Genomic DNA, 17,708 nt, shown 5'->3' with positions numbered 1-17,708 from the left:
CGTTCTTAGATTTATATATATATCTTTAGTCGGTCAGCTTTCAAATGATATTATACCGCTTCACATGTAAGAACTACGGAAGTTACAACAGTAGAGTCCTAATTCTATCCTGATCTTCGTATTACTGTCATACATTTCACTTTCAAATATGAAATAAACCAGTAACACATCAATATTATTTTTGCTTTAAACAGCCTATTATCTTTCAGAGTAATTAAAAATAAGGGGTAAAAAGTCTTTTATATTTTCCTTCATTCTAACCACTTCTTTTTGTATATCTCAGTTCCTCCCATCTCATATTCCTCCTGTCTGAAGAAATTCCTTAAACATTTCCTGCAGTGAAAATCTGTTTGTAATGAATTCTCTTGGGTTTTATGTATAAAAATATATACTCTCTAACTACAGAATTCTAGGTTTCCCCCCCCCTTTTAGTACTTGAAAGATGTTCCCCCACTATCTTATGACCTGCAGGTTCTGATAAGAATTCTGTAATTCTCATCTTTGTTCTCCTGTTTGTAATATTTCCCCCCATCTCTGGTTACCTTTTTCTCTTTTCTTTGATTTTCATTAATTTGACTCCTTTATTGTCATTGTTATTCATACTTCTTGCAATTCTCAGAACTTCTTGGATCTGTGGTGTGATGTCTTTACATATTTTTGGAAAATAATTGGCCTTTATGTCTTCAAATGCTTCTTCTGCCCAGTTCTGTCTCTTTTGGTTCAGAGATTCTAGTTACATGTATCTTCATCCATATGGATATTATCCCACGGCTACTGGGTTGTTTTTCCTCTCTCCGACTCTTTTTCTTTTCGTACTGCAGTTTGGGTAATTCCTATTGACCTATCTTCAAGTTCACTGATTCTTTCCTTAGCTGTGTTTGTTGAGACTTCTGATGAACCTGCTGAAGACATTCTTCATCTTTGTAATATTTATTTTTATTTCTAGCATTCCATTTGACTCCTTTTCATAATTTCCATCTCTCTGCTAAAATTCCTCACCTGTACATGCACTATATAAACATTTTTATTTCAGTCATTAACACCATTTCTAAAAACTCCTTTTCTGATGGTTTCAATATCTTAGTCACATGTGAGTCAACTCTTGAGTAGACCCTTATTGACTCCTGACAGTGGCGTACATTTTTCTTGTTTCTGTGGATGTTACATAAATTTTTATTGACTGTCAGACTTCCCGTGTAAGTCTTCCTGTGTAAGACGGTAGAGACTAAGGTAAAAAATGTTTATGTCTAGAAATGGGCACGCTGCTTGTTTTTCCCGGCCACTGGTGGGAAGAGCGGAATCAGTCACATCAGGAGTTGAGCTGAGACTAGGATTTTTGTTAAGGTTACTTTCAGTGCACCATCACCTTCACATTTCTCTAGGGTTATGTTGAGGAGCTGCACCCTGCAGGGTTTTCCCTTAATGTTCCTGCTCTACCCTCAACTTTATTTTATCATTATTAGTTTGGTCACACCACACCGCACGTGAGATCTTAGTTCCCTGACCAGGGATTGAACCTGCGCCCCCTGCATTGGGAGCACAGAGTCTTAACCACTGTACCAGGAGGGAAGTCCCCACCCTCAACTGCAGACTTGACTTGTGTGCCCCTCCCTCAGAGGCAGACTGCTGTCCCTTCTTACACAGCACTTGCTCACCCTGCGGGGAGGGCTGAGGAAGGCTTCTCTGTGATCCAACCTCAGTCTTGAGGTGGGGCTTTCTCAGTGATCCTACCCTTTCCCCCGTGGAAGACAACCTCTAATGATCTGAGCCCAAGGCAGATTGCTGCCACTGCTGAGGGATTGAGAGTGCTTTTATCCTTTCTTTTCCCCCCTAGCTGAAGTAGGTCTTCACCTTTGCCTGAGATAGAGACGAAGGGGAAACAGGATTTGCTGCCCTTCCTCAGCGGCTTAAAACTTTTGTTCTTTAAGGGACCAAAGCCCAGATGGTTCTTCATGCTTTTCTGGCAGTGGCAGCCAGTCCCTCCTCTGAGCCCCCACCCCCAAAACAGGATTTCTCTACACTCTGTTCCCACAACCAGTCTTTGCCATAAGCACCCAAATGGGGGTCAACAGAAGCGTCAGCAAGCAGGTGCAAACTCTTGTTGCGTTTGCGGCCCCCAGGGTTCCTAGTCTCTGCCCAGCCTTTCACAATTTATTAAAATCTTAGCTGAATTCCTATCTGTTTGTACAGTGGCCCCATCTTTCTCCTGCGCTCTGCCATAAGTGAGCCAGTGCTGGTATCCTATCTGTGCTTGGAAGCACCTGTTTACCTTTCAGGCTGGTTGGCTGCCCTCTGATTTCAACTCTCTGATGGATTTAAGACAGTTATAATATCTTAGACTATTCAACCTTTTCTCTCAGTTAGCACAGCTCCTTCCAGACTTATTACAATTCACTTTTTAAAAAACTGAGGTATAATTCATGTAACTCAAAACTCACCATTTTAACCACTTAAAGTGTACAATTCAGTGGCACTTAATACACTCACAGTGATGTGTAACCATCACCACTATCTAGTTCCAGAACATTCTCATTATCTGAAAAAGAAACCTCATACTCAATAAACCCCCTTCCTAATCCTGACGTCTGTCTAATCTACTTTCGGTCTCGATGGATTTGCCTATTCTGGACATTTCATAGAAAAGGATCCTTCCAATTTCTGCCCTTTTCCGTTTGGCATCTTTCACTTAACATTTTCAAGATTCATTTATGTTGTAGCAGGTATCAGTAATTCATTCCTCTTTGTGGCTGAATAACATTCCATTATATGCAGAAACTGTTTACCCTTTTATCAACTGATGGACCATTTAGCTGTTTCCACCTTTTAGCTACTGTGAATAATTCTGCTATGAACATGTGTGTACATGTTTTTTTTTTTTTGAACACTTGCTTTTCATTCTTTTGGGCATATACCTAGGAATGGAATTGCGAAGTCACATAGTAATTCTATGTTTAACTTTGAAGAGCCAGCAAACTGTTTTCCACCATTTTACATCCCTATCAGCAATGTACAAAAGTTTCAACTTCTCACCAACACTTTTACTTGTTTTTTCAGAGTCATCAGTAGGCATGAAGTGGTATCTCATTGTGGTTTTGGTTTGGATTTTCCTCATAACTAACAACTTTAAGCATATTTGCATGTGCGTATTGGCCATTTGGGGCTTCCCTGGTGACTCAGCAGTAAAGAATCTACCTGCAGTGCAAGAGACGCAGGAGACATGGGTTCCATCTCCGGGTGGGGAAGATCCCCTGGAGGACAGCAAGACAACCCACTCCAGTATCCTTGCCTGGAGAATCCCATGGACACAGGAGCCTGGCGGGCTACAGTCCATGGGGTCACAGAGAGTCAGACACCACTGAAGAGACTGAGTGCACATATACACCTTGGCCGTTTACTCATCTTCTTCGGGGAAATGTCTATTCAAATTCTTTGCCCATCTGTTATTAATATCAGATTTTTTTTGGTCTTCTGTTGCTAAGTTATAAGAGTTCTTTATATAGTTTTTATCCTAGGCCCTTAATAGATAAATGATTTTGAAATATTTTCTCTTATTCTGGTTGTCTTGTCACTTACTTGATAATGTTCTTTGATCCAAATAGTTTTTAATTTCGATGAAGTCCATTTTCCTTTTTTCTTTTATTGCTCATGTTTTTAATGTCTAAGAATTCAAGGTCATGAATACTTTCCCCTGTGTTTTCTTCTGAGAGTTTTAGTTTTAATACTTATATTTAGGTCAATGATACATTTTAAATTAATTTTGTACATAATGTGAAGTACAGGTCCAACTCTGTTCTTTTGCATATGGATATCCAGTTGTCCTGACACCATTTGTGGGAGATACTATTCGCCTGTCAAATTATCATAGATGCATGGGTTTTATCTGAAATCTCAATGTATTCCACTAATCTAATGTGCATGCTTGCTAAGTTGCTTCAGTCATGTCCCTATGGACTGTAGCCCACCAGGCTCCTCTGTCCATGGGATTCTCCAGGCAAGAATACTGGAGTGGGTTGACATGCCCTCCTCCAGGGGATCTTCCTGAACCAGGGATTGAACCGGTCTCCTGCAGCTCCTGCAGTGCAGGTGGATTCTTTACCACTGAGCCACCAGGGAGGCCCTCACTAATCTACTGTATTACTTTTAAAATAATTATTGTTGTTGTTGTTTCCCTTAAGAGTAAATTGCAAGACAGGAAGTAGGTTCAAAGAGACGATTACTCTTTCAGGAGATTTGGCTGTCATGAAAAGGAGAAAGAAAGGGCACAGCCTTGCATCTCTCATATGCCATACTATACCAGATTATCCACATATAATATTTCACTTAATGTTTACAATCCTTCAAGATTATCTCCATTTCAAAAACATGAAAACTAAAATGCAAGGACGGTCATTAACATTCTTCCCCATGGTATACTCTGCTGAGAGCTACAACTGCATCCCAGATCTGTTCGATTCTATACTCTTATGTTTTCCCCCTTTATTGTTTTGTTTGCAGTTTTGGACATGAGTTTGAAGTGCCTTCTGACCTGCAGAGAAGATATCCAGCTGGCCTTCAAAAATATAGCCCTGCAGCTCAGAAAACACTTGCAGTTAGAGATGAAAGTTTAAAAATAATTGGCATACCAGAGTGGTTGAAGCCATGGAAGTAGGAAGGATCACTGATGAAGAATATCAGAAGGCCTAGGTCGAGACCTCCAGTGGAATCCCAGGGCACAGTCAAGGGTTAGGCAGAGGAGGAGAAGAGAAGGAGGTTGTACCTAGTTCTCGAGACTACAGTCTAGTGAGGCCAAGCACAAAGTCCATCTTGTTCATCTCGAGATTTCTAGTGCCTAACAAGAACTCTACATAATGAATGCTCAATAAATATTTCATGAACAAATAACTGGTTGGTACTAAAGTTAAAGGAGAGGAATGTTTCCAGAAGGAGACTATTCAAAGATAGTAAATGCTTCTGAAAAGTCAATGGAAGATAAGGTATGAAACATGACCACTTTGATGAGGCAACAAGACAGTCAACATGCACCCGAGAAAAACATTAAGTGGAGTAACTGAGTAAAAGACCAATTAGTGGATTAAGAAGTGAATGGGAGGTAACAATGAAGAAAGAGCCTTGTAGATCGTTCTTTTAAGAAGTCTGATGCAGGGGAATAAGATAAATAACTCAGTAGCTAGAGGGTTATCAAGTTGCATGAATGTTGTATTTTTAGATGAGAGGCATTCAGCTTATTTGTCAATATAGGTGTTGAATTAACACTCCATTTTATAAGCAACTGTGAATTTATTTGCAGTCTTTTAAATAAGTAAGTCATATACAGAAAAGAATTATTCCAGGGAGGGAGAAATTTACTAGACTTATGGAAAAGAATTTCTAAATATTTAGAACTAGGTACATTGGCAGTTTAAACTAACCTAAAGAAAGTACTAAAGAGGACAAGGATAAAATAAAAAGCCTATCAAGAAAACAGAGATGACTGGTTCAAAACAATGCTGGAAAAAAACACTGAAACTAATTTGGGTACTAATAGTCTATTTCAGTCTCAGTGTAAATATATCATTCAAGAGAAAAAAATACATGGAGGTTTGAGAACGCTATCTTATCTACTCTACAAAATATATTTTACCTTTCCCATTTGGGCAAATACTTTCGTTAAGTGTTTTACTTTAGACTTATTAATGTGGTTTTATCTTTAACATATAAAACTGGTTGTGGTCAGCCTTTTACTATTTGGTTTTTATAAATTATTATTTAGATACTTTTAGATCAGGCCTGGGTAAACTAGAAAAGATAAGAAAACATGAATGCTATTAAACCAAAAGGTCAGATATGAAGTATAATAGAAATTACCAGGCAGGGTAGATTTCCCAACATGTTAGAATTAACAAGGAAAAAAAAAATATAACACAGTAAGTTCAAACAAACTGAATGACCTATGCACTCAAAGTTTCGGAAATCCCCAAAGAAATGAAACTTCTTGCCTCTAAGAAGAACTGGAAATTTTCTCTATTTGAGACTTTCAAGTGATCTGTATATGTGTTTGTTGTTTTATATTTTGCTTTGTTTGGTGTAGCCTGTTTGGAGCTTGTTTATTTCCAAAGATATTTTGTTTAAGATATTTTAGCCTCTCTGAATCAGCAGCATCCTTTATGTGGCTAAATGGTACTCGGGGTAATGGTGGTGGTGATAATGATGGTATAGTCTTCATAGTCCTAGAAGCAACTTGATTCTAGTATTGCTATAGAACAATGCATTGTAAAGGTGAAGTACTGGGACTTCCCTGGTAGTCCAGTGGTTAAGAATCCACCCGGCAATGCAGGCAATACAGGTTCAGTCCCTGGTTGGGGAACTAAGATCCCACATGCCTTGCCACAACTAAGACACGATGCAGCCAAATAAACAGCATAAATGAGTGTGAAGAATATGGTACTTCTTTTTTTAAAAAAAAAGCGTGAAGTACCACAAGAAAAATTCTATCTCCAAAATATTAGTAGCAAATACTAAATTTCTGATCTAATATGCTAGGAGTCCTTACTGAGCAGTACGGAGTACTTACTTGAATTAGGGGGCCAGGACTCCCGGTATTCACTACCTGCTTGAGTTCTGGGTGACTTGCCCCGAACCTGGGGAGTGACACAAAAATCACAAGAGTTATGATCAACGGGAGAATTTCACCAAGAAATTTAAATCATAAAAGTATATTTAAAATATATACTTTTCTACCACATCTTTTTCCACAGAATATAAAATTGGATGTGTTTATCCTAGCAATAACAACGTACACATATAAAAAGCATTCTAGTTTTCAATGCATTGTCTCATATATTTCCTCAACCAATGCCAAGCTCATTCGGGGGGAAGAGGACGGAGAATAAGCAGTAAACGGAGACCTGTGGGTCAAGAACGACAATCCCTTAGACAGCTACCCAGCTGCTTAGAGTTATCTGTGAACTCCCTCCTTGACTGACATACCATGATGAACGGTCAGCTCCCTTGAGAGGAAAACCAAAGAGAAAAGCAACTGTAACCTTCAGCAGGGCCTTCTATCTTGGCACTGCCTTCATCTACATTAAATTGACAAGAGCAAGCTTCTTCGGGGGATGAGAGAAGCATCACAGAAAGAGGCTTACCCTTCTCTCTTGCTTCCTCTGGGTCTCCATGGCATGCAGGCGCTCCATGAGGCTGGAGATGCCCTGCTCCAAGCTGTCGATGGTGTGGTGCTGAGGGTCGTGGCCACTGAAGCTGTTGCGCAGGCTGCGGAGGGCGTCTCGCACAAGCTGCAGGTCGCTGCTCTGTGGGCAAAACCGCAGGGCCGCGGGCATGGCCACGTGGCAGGGCCACCTTATTAACCACGTCCCGACTGCGGGGCTTAAGAGGATACAGGGGAGGGGTTTCCAACAGACCTGTTATTTTTGATGATGGAGGTGGAAATGGTAGGAAAACTTTTTCCTCCATAGACGCGAGCCCACTGATGGCTCACGAATTCTTAACTTTGGATAGTAAGTGCCTCACAGCTTTACACACCCAACAGATGCAAGAACTGGGGAACAGGGATATTAAAGGCCGACTCCACTGGCGATGACTAGGGTACCCTTTTGGTTTTGGCTGGAAAGGGCAAGTCTGTACTCAAATCCTAAGGACATACCCCTCTGTGAACGACTGAAGCGGCTCCTTTTCCTGCCGCTGGAAGGAGAAAACCATTGCTTTGAGAGCTGTGATTGTTGTAGCTGGTCACCTAGAGCAGCAAGAAGAAAGGATGCTTGTACGAGGGAAAATTCCAAAGCAATTCCTCTTATTTTTCTTCTTTACACGAATCACTTCCTGACGTAGTGCAAAGATTTTTTTTCCCTTTAGTTCATTGCTGTATCTCCAGTACCTGACACTCAGAGGGCTCTGCTGAATGCACAGTGAAGAAAATGAAAACCTTCATTTGGAGGCCCTTGCCTAGCCTCTGCCTGGCCCCAGGAAGGCCTGAGAATCCTGCTCCAGTATCTCCTGCCTTTGCTTCAGTAATAAAAAGGAGAAAAAAGAACAGTGACTAAAACTTTTTGAGCCTAACTCTGTGCCAGGCAGATCTACCAGGACTGTGTTGTTATTTAGATGGACTATCTTATGTATTCCTCATCATGGCAGAGAAGGTCACTGCTATTTCCATTTCCCAGATAAGCCTTATTTCTAAGGTTCAGAAGTTAAGCAACTTAAGGTCACACAGTGGGAAAGTGTGTAAAAAAATGGTTTTTTAAAAAAAAATGGTAAAGCTGGGACTTGAAACCAGATTTTCTTATCCCAGAACCTGCACTTTTATCCTCCCCACCAAACAGAAACCAACCTGTGGTGCTGGTTCAGCCCTGAGTTAACAACTGAATCTCCCTCTTTGCCCCTGTAAACGTGTGACAGAGACCCCGAGCGGTAGGCAGGTTACCTCGTCTGCCTCTCTTTTCATACAGTGAGCCAAAAGGACATCTTTGTGTTCCAGCTCTCGCTCCAGGTCCACCTGCAAATGCAAACACTCAATCAGACAGGGATTCCTTCAGGTCGGAGGGGCAGGAAAGCCAGTGGTGAAACATGGTCCCCACCTGCTGGTAACTGGCCTCAGACAGTTGCCGAAGTGCTTCTTCCAACTTGGCCTGGTTCTGCAGCAGGAGGCGATCTTTCTGCCCCAGCTCCTTCTGCAACAGAGACACACCTTTCAGATGAGTGGCAAAGCCAAGGAGATCCAACATTTCACCTTTCGTGATACCATTTCCATCTAAGGAAAGTAGAGCCCCACACAGTCAAAGGCTTTAGCGTAGTCAGTGAAGGCAGAAGTACATGTTTTTCTGGAATTCTCTGGCTTTTTTAAATGATCCAACAGATGTTGGCAATTTGTCGTCTGGTTCCTCTGCGTTTTCTAAACCTAGCTTGTACATCTAGAAGTTCTCAGTTCACATACCGTTGAAGCCTATTTTGAAGAATTTTGAGCATTGCCTTGCTAGCATGTGAAATGAACACAACTGTACGGTAGTTCAAACATTCTTTGGCATTGCCCTTCTTTGGGATTGGATAAAGATAAAGGCTGGCTGAACTGAAGCTTCCAGACTCCTAGCTCTGTGTTCCTTCTCCTAGCCGTGCTATCGACCTTCAGAGTTAGTGAATCAAAGGAACTCAGAAAAGGATTTCCTTGCAGAAAGCAAGGAGGAGAACAGAGTACTGAAGTGTTCTTTGAACAACAGCAACAATAGGCTGTTCACCAAAGGTCAGGTGGAAATAATTTCCAAACTGATACACATTCTTACCTTATATTCTCCCAAGAGCCGATTCCTCTCCTCTAGCTTCCTCTGCAGATCCACCTGCAAGAAGAATAAGACAGAATTCAAAGGTGTGGGGGCATTATCTGCCAAACCAGTAGGTAACTAGAGCTGATGTTGGCAGTTTACAGGATACAGCACAGAGAGGGCACGTCTATGGTAAAAACACACAGCCACTCTCCACATCTTCAGCGAGATAATCAGACTATAGAACCACAAGGCAGCCTGAATGTCTCAGTGTCCTCAACATCGCAGGGCTCAAGGCCAGTGTGGTACAGGCTTTCATCTACGAACAAGGAGGAGTCCTCAGAGGGGGAACAGATCTAACAGGACTTCATACTATATCCTATTTGGGGCTCAGTGGAGTCCAAGTTCACTCTTGCAACTCACGTTCTGGTTGTGCAGCTCATCTTTGTCCATATTTGCCCTCAGTAGTTCCTGTTTGAGCTGAAGGACAGACGTGTCCTGCTGAGTCAGCCTCTGCTGCAGGGCATCCTGGGGAGAAAGCACACTCACTACGTGGTCCCAGCTCATCCATCAGCCAGCTGTTACTAAACCAGGAGACAAACAGAACACAGGGTCCTGCCATAGGAGATGAGCAGGAATTTTTCTGTTCCCTTCCAGGACACTAGAATCTAAAGGAAAATCCTACCTGTTGTCCTACCAGACTGATGGAAACCCGATTTTTCCCTCTGTGCTTTACTTGCCCCTACATTCCCTTGTGTTGCCAACAGCATGATGGTCTAGGGGGAGAATATAAGTGGCCTCTGGGCTCAGACAGACCTAGTCTTAAATTACACACCTACCACCTGCTTTCATGACAGTGCATGCATGCTAAGTCACTTCAGTCATGTCCAACTCTTTGTGACCCTATGGACTGTAGCCCTTCAGGCTCCTCTGTCCATGGGATTTTCCAGGCAAGATTACTGGAGTGGGTTGTCATGCCCTCTTTCAGGGCATCTTCCTGACCCAGGGATCGAACCCTCGTCTCTTATGTCTTCTGCACTGGGAGGAGGGTTCTTTACCACTAGCGCCATGACTATGATCTTGGACAACGCACTCTCCTTCCTCCCTCCTTGACTTTCTTCTCTAAATCCTTGGCCTGTAAATACTCAATCTAGATGAGCTCTTTTGTCCAAGAGGGCTGGGGCCTATCACTGCCTGACACCCTGTTCACAAAGGAGCCGTGGAATCACTCCCATCCTGCCTTCCAGAGCCCGGGCCCTGCCCGGCTTCCACTGCCTTTCACCACCTTGTCTGGACCAGGACTGGGATCCTATTTCCCTGCTCAGAAATGTTCTTAGACCGATGGTTCCTCCTCCCAGTGTAATAGGATCCTACTAATTTTAGGATATCTTCCTCTTAGCTTGGACCATCTTGGTTCCCACCAGGCATAGGACAAGGTGGGTTGTACACACTTACTTAAAAGGATCGGCTATGAGATCAGCCCTGGGTGTTCTTTGGAAGGAATGATGCTAAAGCTGAAACTCCAGTACTCTGGCCACCTCATGTGGAGAGTTGACTCATTGGAAAATACTCTGATGCTGGGAGGGATTGGGGGCAGGAGGAGAAGGGGACGACAGAGGATGAGATGACTGGATGGCATCACCGACTTGATGGACTGAGTTTGAGTGAACTCCTGGAGATGGTGATGGACAGGGAGGCCTGGCATGCTGCGATTCACGGGGTCGCAAAGAGTCGGACACGACTGAGCAACTGAACTGAACTGATGACACAATCCTCCAACCATAGTGACTTCAAATGGAACTAATGGACTAGAGCTGCATCCCAGGAAATGTGCCTTGACTCTTCTCTCTTTACAGACTGCAAACAAACCATGCAGGCTCTGGAGGATGTGAGAGTCTTTCTTAAATATGCTGTCTGCCATGACAGTACATGGCAAGGTGGCCTCAGATGCCCTTGGCACCAGTGGTTCAGAGGAATATTTCCCAAAGTGTGCTTCATGGGATGTTAACAAGTGTCACATGAGAGGAAAAGCGCTTCTGTGATTAACAGTTTAATCGTTTTTTAGGCCAGCCTCTTTACGGCAGACCTTCTCTGGTCCTTTAATATGCTATTATTCAGTGTGACTCTTCAAGCCTGTATGGCACTTCTCAAACTTATTTGAGCATGGAACATGCTGTTTTTTGGCATCTCAAAGGACTAAGACTACAGAACATTCTGGAAGATGCTGCTGAGTTATACCCTAGTCTGGCTCATGAATGGGAGTGTAGGAAAGCAGCAGTTTAAGAGCATCCTTTTCCACTTCTGAGGTATTATTCACTTAGCACATCTACTCCTACTGGGGTGAAATAACATGTAAGCAAAATGGGGTTGCACAGAGTCGGACGCAACTGAAGCCACTTAGCAGCAGCAGCAGCAAGATTATTAGCTAGATCACTGTTTGTATTACCAAAAGACTAGACATAACCCAGAAGACTTATCAATAGGAACTGATTAAATGAATTATCATATATTTACATACTGGAATACTAAGGTCTTCATGTACTAAAATAGAATGATCTCTAAGATATATTGTCGAGTGAAAGCAGCAATATGTCGAGGTGGGTTTATAGTATGCTATTATTTGGGGGGAAATTACATACATACATATCTGGGGATAAGTGGTAAGTTGCCTCCAGGAAAGACAGCTAGGTGATTGAGGGGGCAGGGCCAGAAAGCCGACTTCTCAAGGATTATCCTTTCGTACTTTTTTAACTTCAAACCATTTGAATGTTATTAACTATTCAAACCTAAGTAAATTACAGTTTTTAAGAGTATGTTCTTCTTCAGAACTTAAGAAAACTGACAAAATACTGAAACTGAAGAAAACCGCAGTAACCGATTGTTTTCACACATAGAAAAAAGCAAGGTGGCAGAGGGAAGTGACAGCACCATGAGTCATATTCACCAGAACTACGACTCAGCAAAGCAAAGGTATGTTCCTCCACCTGTCTCACTTCCCATCCACAAAGCCCTGTCTCTGCTGGGAGCACAGAGCCTGTGAAAGGGCCCATCAGATGTACACAAGAAAAGGCTAAGGGACCCAACTAGTACCCCAATTCCCTCAGAATGCTTTACCTTGTAGAGAATTTATTTAAAATGTTAAATATCTTTCTTTTTACCTTTATTCCCTGTAAGTTTCTGGCTTCTTGTTTATATTTCAGCAGCTCCTTCTGCAAACCAAATATAGTTAGATCAGATGGTAGCATCTGGGTTGCTTCAGAAGCATTACCTCATTCTGTCAGTAAGAATATGAAACTCATATAACCATTCCAAGGAAAATCAACCCTCCACTGAGGCCAAAGGCAGGTCTGGTCCAGGAAAAATTAAAAGCTGACCCATAGAAATGAGCAGGACCCATCTCATTCTCTCCTGTGGCACCCACGCTCAGTTGCCCAGTTTCCCAGTTTCAACTGTTCATAATCTTTCTGGCCAAGAAAGAAAATGCCATATATTCCCATAGGTTCATCATTCCTATATTTAGCAATCCTCACCAACAGGGAAACTTAATCATCAATCATAATAATCTAAATCCCTCTCCTGAAAATACATGATATCTCAATACACCTACCCCCAACCTCATGAAGTAATTATCTCATTTTAAATGTCCAGAAAGGGTTACAGAGTTTCGGTTCTCCAAGAGGGTATTGTTCTTTATGGACCAACCAAAAACACATTTGGCCCAATAATAAAATACTTAGTTAACTGTCCCTTAAATACATGCACATGATTGTCATTAGGAGAAAGATTTTAGGACAGGAGCACCTGTAACTCAGATTCTACTCTCTCTTTTTCTATTGCAATCTCTTCAAGAGTTTGGAATTAACATATCTAAAATGGGGATTCTTCACCAGGACTCCACAGATGGGCTCCAAAGTTAGTCCACTCAAAACCCAGGTCAGTGAGTGCTCTCATGCAAATTGCTGGGGAGAGGGTTAATGGCTTCAGTCATATACTTATGACTTCAAAAAAGCTAAGCCCCACTGATCTAAAAAAATTCTGGAAGTATTCATTAATAAAAAAAGACCATACTGAACTGTTGTTAATAATACTGTACTGTATATTAGAAAACTGTAAGACAGTAGATCTTAAAAGTTTCCTTAATAAGAAATAATTTGTAAATATGTTAACTAAGTTTACTGTGATTATTTCACAATATATACATATATTGAATCAACATGTTGTACACCCTGAAACTAATTATGTTATGTCAATTATTTTAAAAATGACCATACTGATAGTAGACCGTTTATTTATTTTAATTAAAAAGATAAATATGAAACATTTCAAACATATAGAAAGGTATAAGTAATAATGACATAGATACCTATTATTCCTTGAGACTAAAAAGGTGTTACTCTTTTACTCTGTTTATGATATAACTCTCTCTTTCAGTTAAAGACATAATACAGATACAGCTAAAGTCTGGAATCTGCATCTCTCCCTTCTCCCCATTACTATACTAAAGCTTGGTGTGTAATATCCCCAAAATTTTTTCAAAGGGTAAAATGTGCATTTCCTGACATACCTTTAGGTCTTGATTCTCCTCTATACTCTGATCCAGACGACTTTGGATTATAATCTGGATATAAAGCAAAAAGAGATGGTTATATATCTATGCTGTAAAATTCAGAGGTCATTCATCAACAGATATTTACTGAGCAGCTATTAGATGCTGGCCAGGGTAGAGCAGCTACAGAGAACTGCCTTCCAGTGGAGGCATGTGCCCTGGGGGTGCGAGTAGATGACCACAGATACAATTTAGAATGAGTGTGTGTGTGTTGTGTGCAGAGGGTTTGGGAAATGATAAGAGAAATGATAAGAGATGAAGTTCAAGAGGAAAATGGAAAAGGATCATGAGGGCCAGGAAGGACAATGGAGGAACTGATGAAGAAGTTTTAGGCAAAGGGATGACAACACAAAGCTTGCTTTGAAGTTAAATTATTCTTGCTATTTTAGGGAAAATGAATTAGAGGATAGGAGAGGAATCAGGAAAACCAGTTAGGAGGCCACCAGAGTGCTGGATGAAGGCCTGAATTAAGGCAGTACCTATGAAAATGGAGAAAAGCTGGATGAAGATATTTTAAAAGTATACTGATAAAACGTGGTGACTAAATACTGGAGTTGGTTGCCATTTCCTTCTCCAGGGGATCTTTCTAACCCAGGGATCGAATCCGTGTCTCCTGCATTGACAGGAGGATTCTTTACTATTGCATCAATTGGAAGCCCTTCAAGTATGGGTGTCAGATTTGTTTTGGGTATTTGGGTACATGGATAGTGATAAAAAACAGAAACTTAAAGGACAAATAGTTTTGAGGGTGGGGAGAGAAGGGAGAGAAAGCTGTTGAATTCAAGACTCATTGATATTGAGATGCTTATGGGACATATAGTAGAGATAACAGGCAGGTGCATGTTGCCTTTACAAATGTAGAACTCCATGGAGAGAGCTAAACATAAATATAAATTTAAATAATTATATAAATTTATTTAAATAAAACAATAAAAATAAATGTATTTCATGCAGAGCTAGAAATAAATATTTGAGAGGCAACATAGGAGACAGGTGGGAAGTGAATGAAGCCACAGCAGCAGGTATTGCCCAGGTGAATGTCCAAGACAGAAGAGAGCCCAGAGTAGAAACCCGAGGAGCAGCAACACTTAAGGTGTAGTTGTTTTAGTCACAAAGTTGTGCCCGACTCATCTGCGACCCCATGGACTGTAGCCCGCCAAGGTCCTCCATCCATGGTGTTTCCCAGGCAAGAGTACTGGAGTGGGTAGCCATTTCCTTCTCCAGGGGATCTTCCCAACCAAGGGTTGAGTCTGCGTCTCCTGCTTGGGCAGATTCTTTACCTCTGAGCCACCGGGGAAGCCCACACCTTTAAGGGACAGGGAGAAAGAGAGCAGCTTCAGAGGGGATGGGAACTAAGAATGCCGGCTGCCGTTCATTAAAGAAAGGCAGCCATCAAGCCACCACATTACAGCTGCCCAGGCAGTGAGCCTTGAGGGGACTCGGGGTGGAAACAAAGAATAGCAGCACCTAGCAGGAGAAGGCGGACCCTCAGGGTGAGATAGCACAGGATACTGGCCCCAGGGAGCTGAGCTGCAATCAGAGGATTGACTTCAGGAAGCCCTGACTCTTGCATCTTCTCCTACATAGAAAAGCGCTAAATTCCTTGCGATAGCCGGTTTTCTTTTATTAACAGTGATTTCTGAAGTTCTGACTACCTGGTTTTATTGCAAAAATTCCTATAATGTCTTGGCTTCCCCCATTCCTCTTCAGAACAGTCTCTCAGAATTATCTGAGATGCTGTTTCCCAGGCTTAAGTCCTTGGTTTTATCCACTGAATAAAACATAACCTTCAACCTTTAGACTGTGCTTTTTTTTTTTTTTTCAGTCAACAGGGACCCAAGTATAAACTCCACGAGGAGAGGGTCTGAGGTTTCACCTATTGTTCTCGTGTCTCCAGTTCTTGAAACTGTGTCTGCACATGGTCAGCATCCAATAAATATTTGTGGAAGAAAGGAAAAACAGTTGAAAACATATGAGGAAAACCAGCAGAGTTGAAGTCAGGGGAAGGGAGCATTTTATGAAGGCACAGATGAGTGCCAACGCTAAAAATAAATCAGACACACAAGCCAGATTATTCCATGTCCAGTCACAAAAGAGGAGCTCACCAACTGTTCCTCGGGATTGACTCCTGGTTCACAGAGGGCCAAGGGCCTCTCCTGTTCATCTTCAGGTAAGGATCCATTGAGCAGTAAGGCCTGGACAACCACAAAGGCAGAAAGAAATTTAACTCCTATCAGATGACAGAGTCTAGAGCTGAGTGGAGTAAAGTGAAAGTGAAGTCGCTCAGTCGTGACTTTGTGACCCCGTGAACTGTAGCCTACCAAACTCCTCTGTCCATGGGATTCTCCAGGCAAGAGTACTGGAGCGGGTTGCCATTTCCTTCTCCAGGGATCGAATCCAGGTCTCCTGCATTGCAGGCAGATGCTTTAACCTCTGAGCCACCAGGGAAGCTTGTCCCAAAATGAAACCACAACTGGGCTTCCTCTGGAAATCTGCCTGATAACTGTAGATCTTTAGATTCTGTCAATTGCTCATCATAGATCTGTCTGGATTGCCTTGTGTCTGGCCCATACTCAATGCCTCTTTCATCTCTCTGGATGTACCTGAATCCTCTGCTTCAAGGCTCCTTAGCCCCAGAAAAAATTCTGAAAATAAACAATTTTAAGTGACATTGTTGAACCAGAGCTGGCTGTTCAAATTGAATTTTACCCGCTGGAAAATGAACTAAATGCTGTGCAGAATTATCCTGGCTTAGAAAAGTTTATTATACGGAATTATTTGGAATACATTTATGAATGTATGCATTGGCTCCATTAGAGCGGCTTGCAGGATGTTAGATCCCCAAACAGGGGTCAAACCCAAGCCCACAGCAGTGAAAGTGCTGAGTCTTAACCACTGGACTGCCAGAGATGTAGATGTATTTGATTCTTGTTTGACTTAGCAATTCTGCATTTTTGCTCCCTAAGGCATCCTGGATAGAACAAGAAGGAAAACATATTTGCAGAGAGGTGTCCTTATTCATTTCAAGTCTTCACACTAGGCTTTGTTTTTATTAGAATATGGTGGTGAGGGGTGCAGATTTATTCTGAGGCTGCTGCTGCTGCTGCTGCTGCTAAGTCGCTTTAGTCGTATCTGACTCTGTGCGACCCCATGGACGGCAGCCCACCAGGCTCCTCCATCCATGGGATTTTCCAGGCAAGAGTACTAGAGTGGGGTGCCATTGCCTTCTCCATATTCTGAGGCTAAGGAAGCTCAAACCTCAGGGCCCCTCACAGGCCTGCTCCTCCCAGGGTTCTATATCTAACATCATAGTCATAATCTGTAATCTTATTCTTAAAGAAGGGCCCCCAAAGGGTACACTTTAGAACCCAGAAAACTTGGATCTACCCCTGAAGGTAGGTATTAGGAGACCTATGGGCTCAATGAAAGATTTAAAAATCTATAGCCACTTTGTATACAATTTTTTTCTCAATCCAGTCCAAAGAGAAGAGATACAGAGATTCTTATTTCAGTAAATGTAACACAAATTGTATCACAAATGTTGGTATATAAAAACATTTTACAATCCAGACACTATCAAGTCTACCAAGTACTAATTAATAAAACAATTTTAGTCAGTCTAATGGATTTGGTTCTCCCATGGAGTTGTGGCAGGAGGTGTAGACAAGTAGAAGAAAGCGCGAGGAGCGGAGGAGAGCGACACTGCAAAAGTCCTGACTCCAAGGGCAAAGTGTTCACAGACTAATGAGGTACACTAACCAGTCAGAAACCCCGGACGTGGCTCAGCATGCAACGGGTTCATCACTCAAAGAGTTAAGGAGCCCAGTGGATGCTGTGAGCCCCATTGTATTCTG

At 42.0% G+C, this 17,708-nt stretch overlaps 1 protein-coding gene across 1 annotated transcript in view; it reads right to left on the bottom strand.

Annotated features, from left to right (window-relative positions):
• The window catches only part of DIXDC1 (DIX domain containing 1), a 32,124-nt gene that overhangs the window by 8,360 nt on the left and 6,056 nt on the right, over nucleotides 1-17,708 (bottom strand). Inside the window, exons 4-13 of the mRNA XM_068988678.1 lie at nucleotides 15,960-16,049; nucleotides 13,813-13,866; nucleotides 12,407-12,457; nucleotides 9,672-9,776; nucleotides 9,270-9,323; nucleotides 8,571-8,663; nucleotides 8,417-8,488; nucleotides 7,640-7,729; nucleotides 7,125-7,286; nucleotides 6,551-6,617 (exon numbers count right to left, since the gene is read on the bottom strand). Of these exons, the coding sequence (XP_068844779.1) occupies nucleotides 6,551-6,617; nucleotides 7,125-7,286; nucleotides 7,640-7,729; nucleotides 8,417-8,488; nucleotides 8,571-8,663; nucleotides 9,270-9,323; nucleotides 9,672-9,776; nucleotides 12,407-12,457; nucleotides 13,813-13,866; nucleotides 15,960-16,049 (838 nt within the window). The remainder of the gene's footprint in view (nucleotides 1-6,550; nucleotides 6,618-7,124; nucleotides 7,287-7,639; nucleotides 7,730-8,416; nucleotides 8,489-8,570; nucleotides 8,664-9,269; nucleotides 9,324-9,671; nucleotides 9,777-12,406; nucleotides 12,458-13,812; nucleotides 13,867-15,959; nucleotides 16,050-17,708) is intronic.

The sequence above is a fragment of the Capricornis sumatraensis genome, chromosome 16 (genome assembly GCF_032405125.1).
Source record: "Capricornis sumatraensis isolate serow.1 chromosome 16, serow.2, whole genome shotgun sequence".
Classification (NCBI taxonomy): Eukaryota; Metazoa; Chordata; class Mammalia; order Artiodactyla; family Bovidae; genus Capricornis; species Capricornis sumatraensis.
The sequence above is the reverse complement of the archived record's forward strand: the minus strand, read 5'-3'. Positions and strand labels throughout refer to the sequence as shown.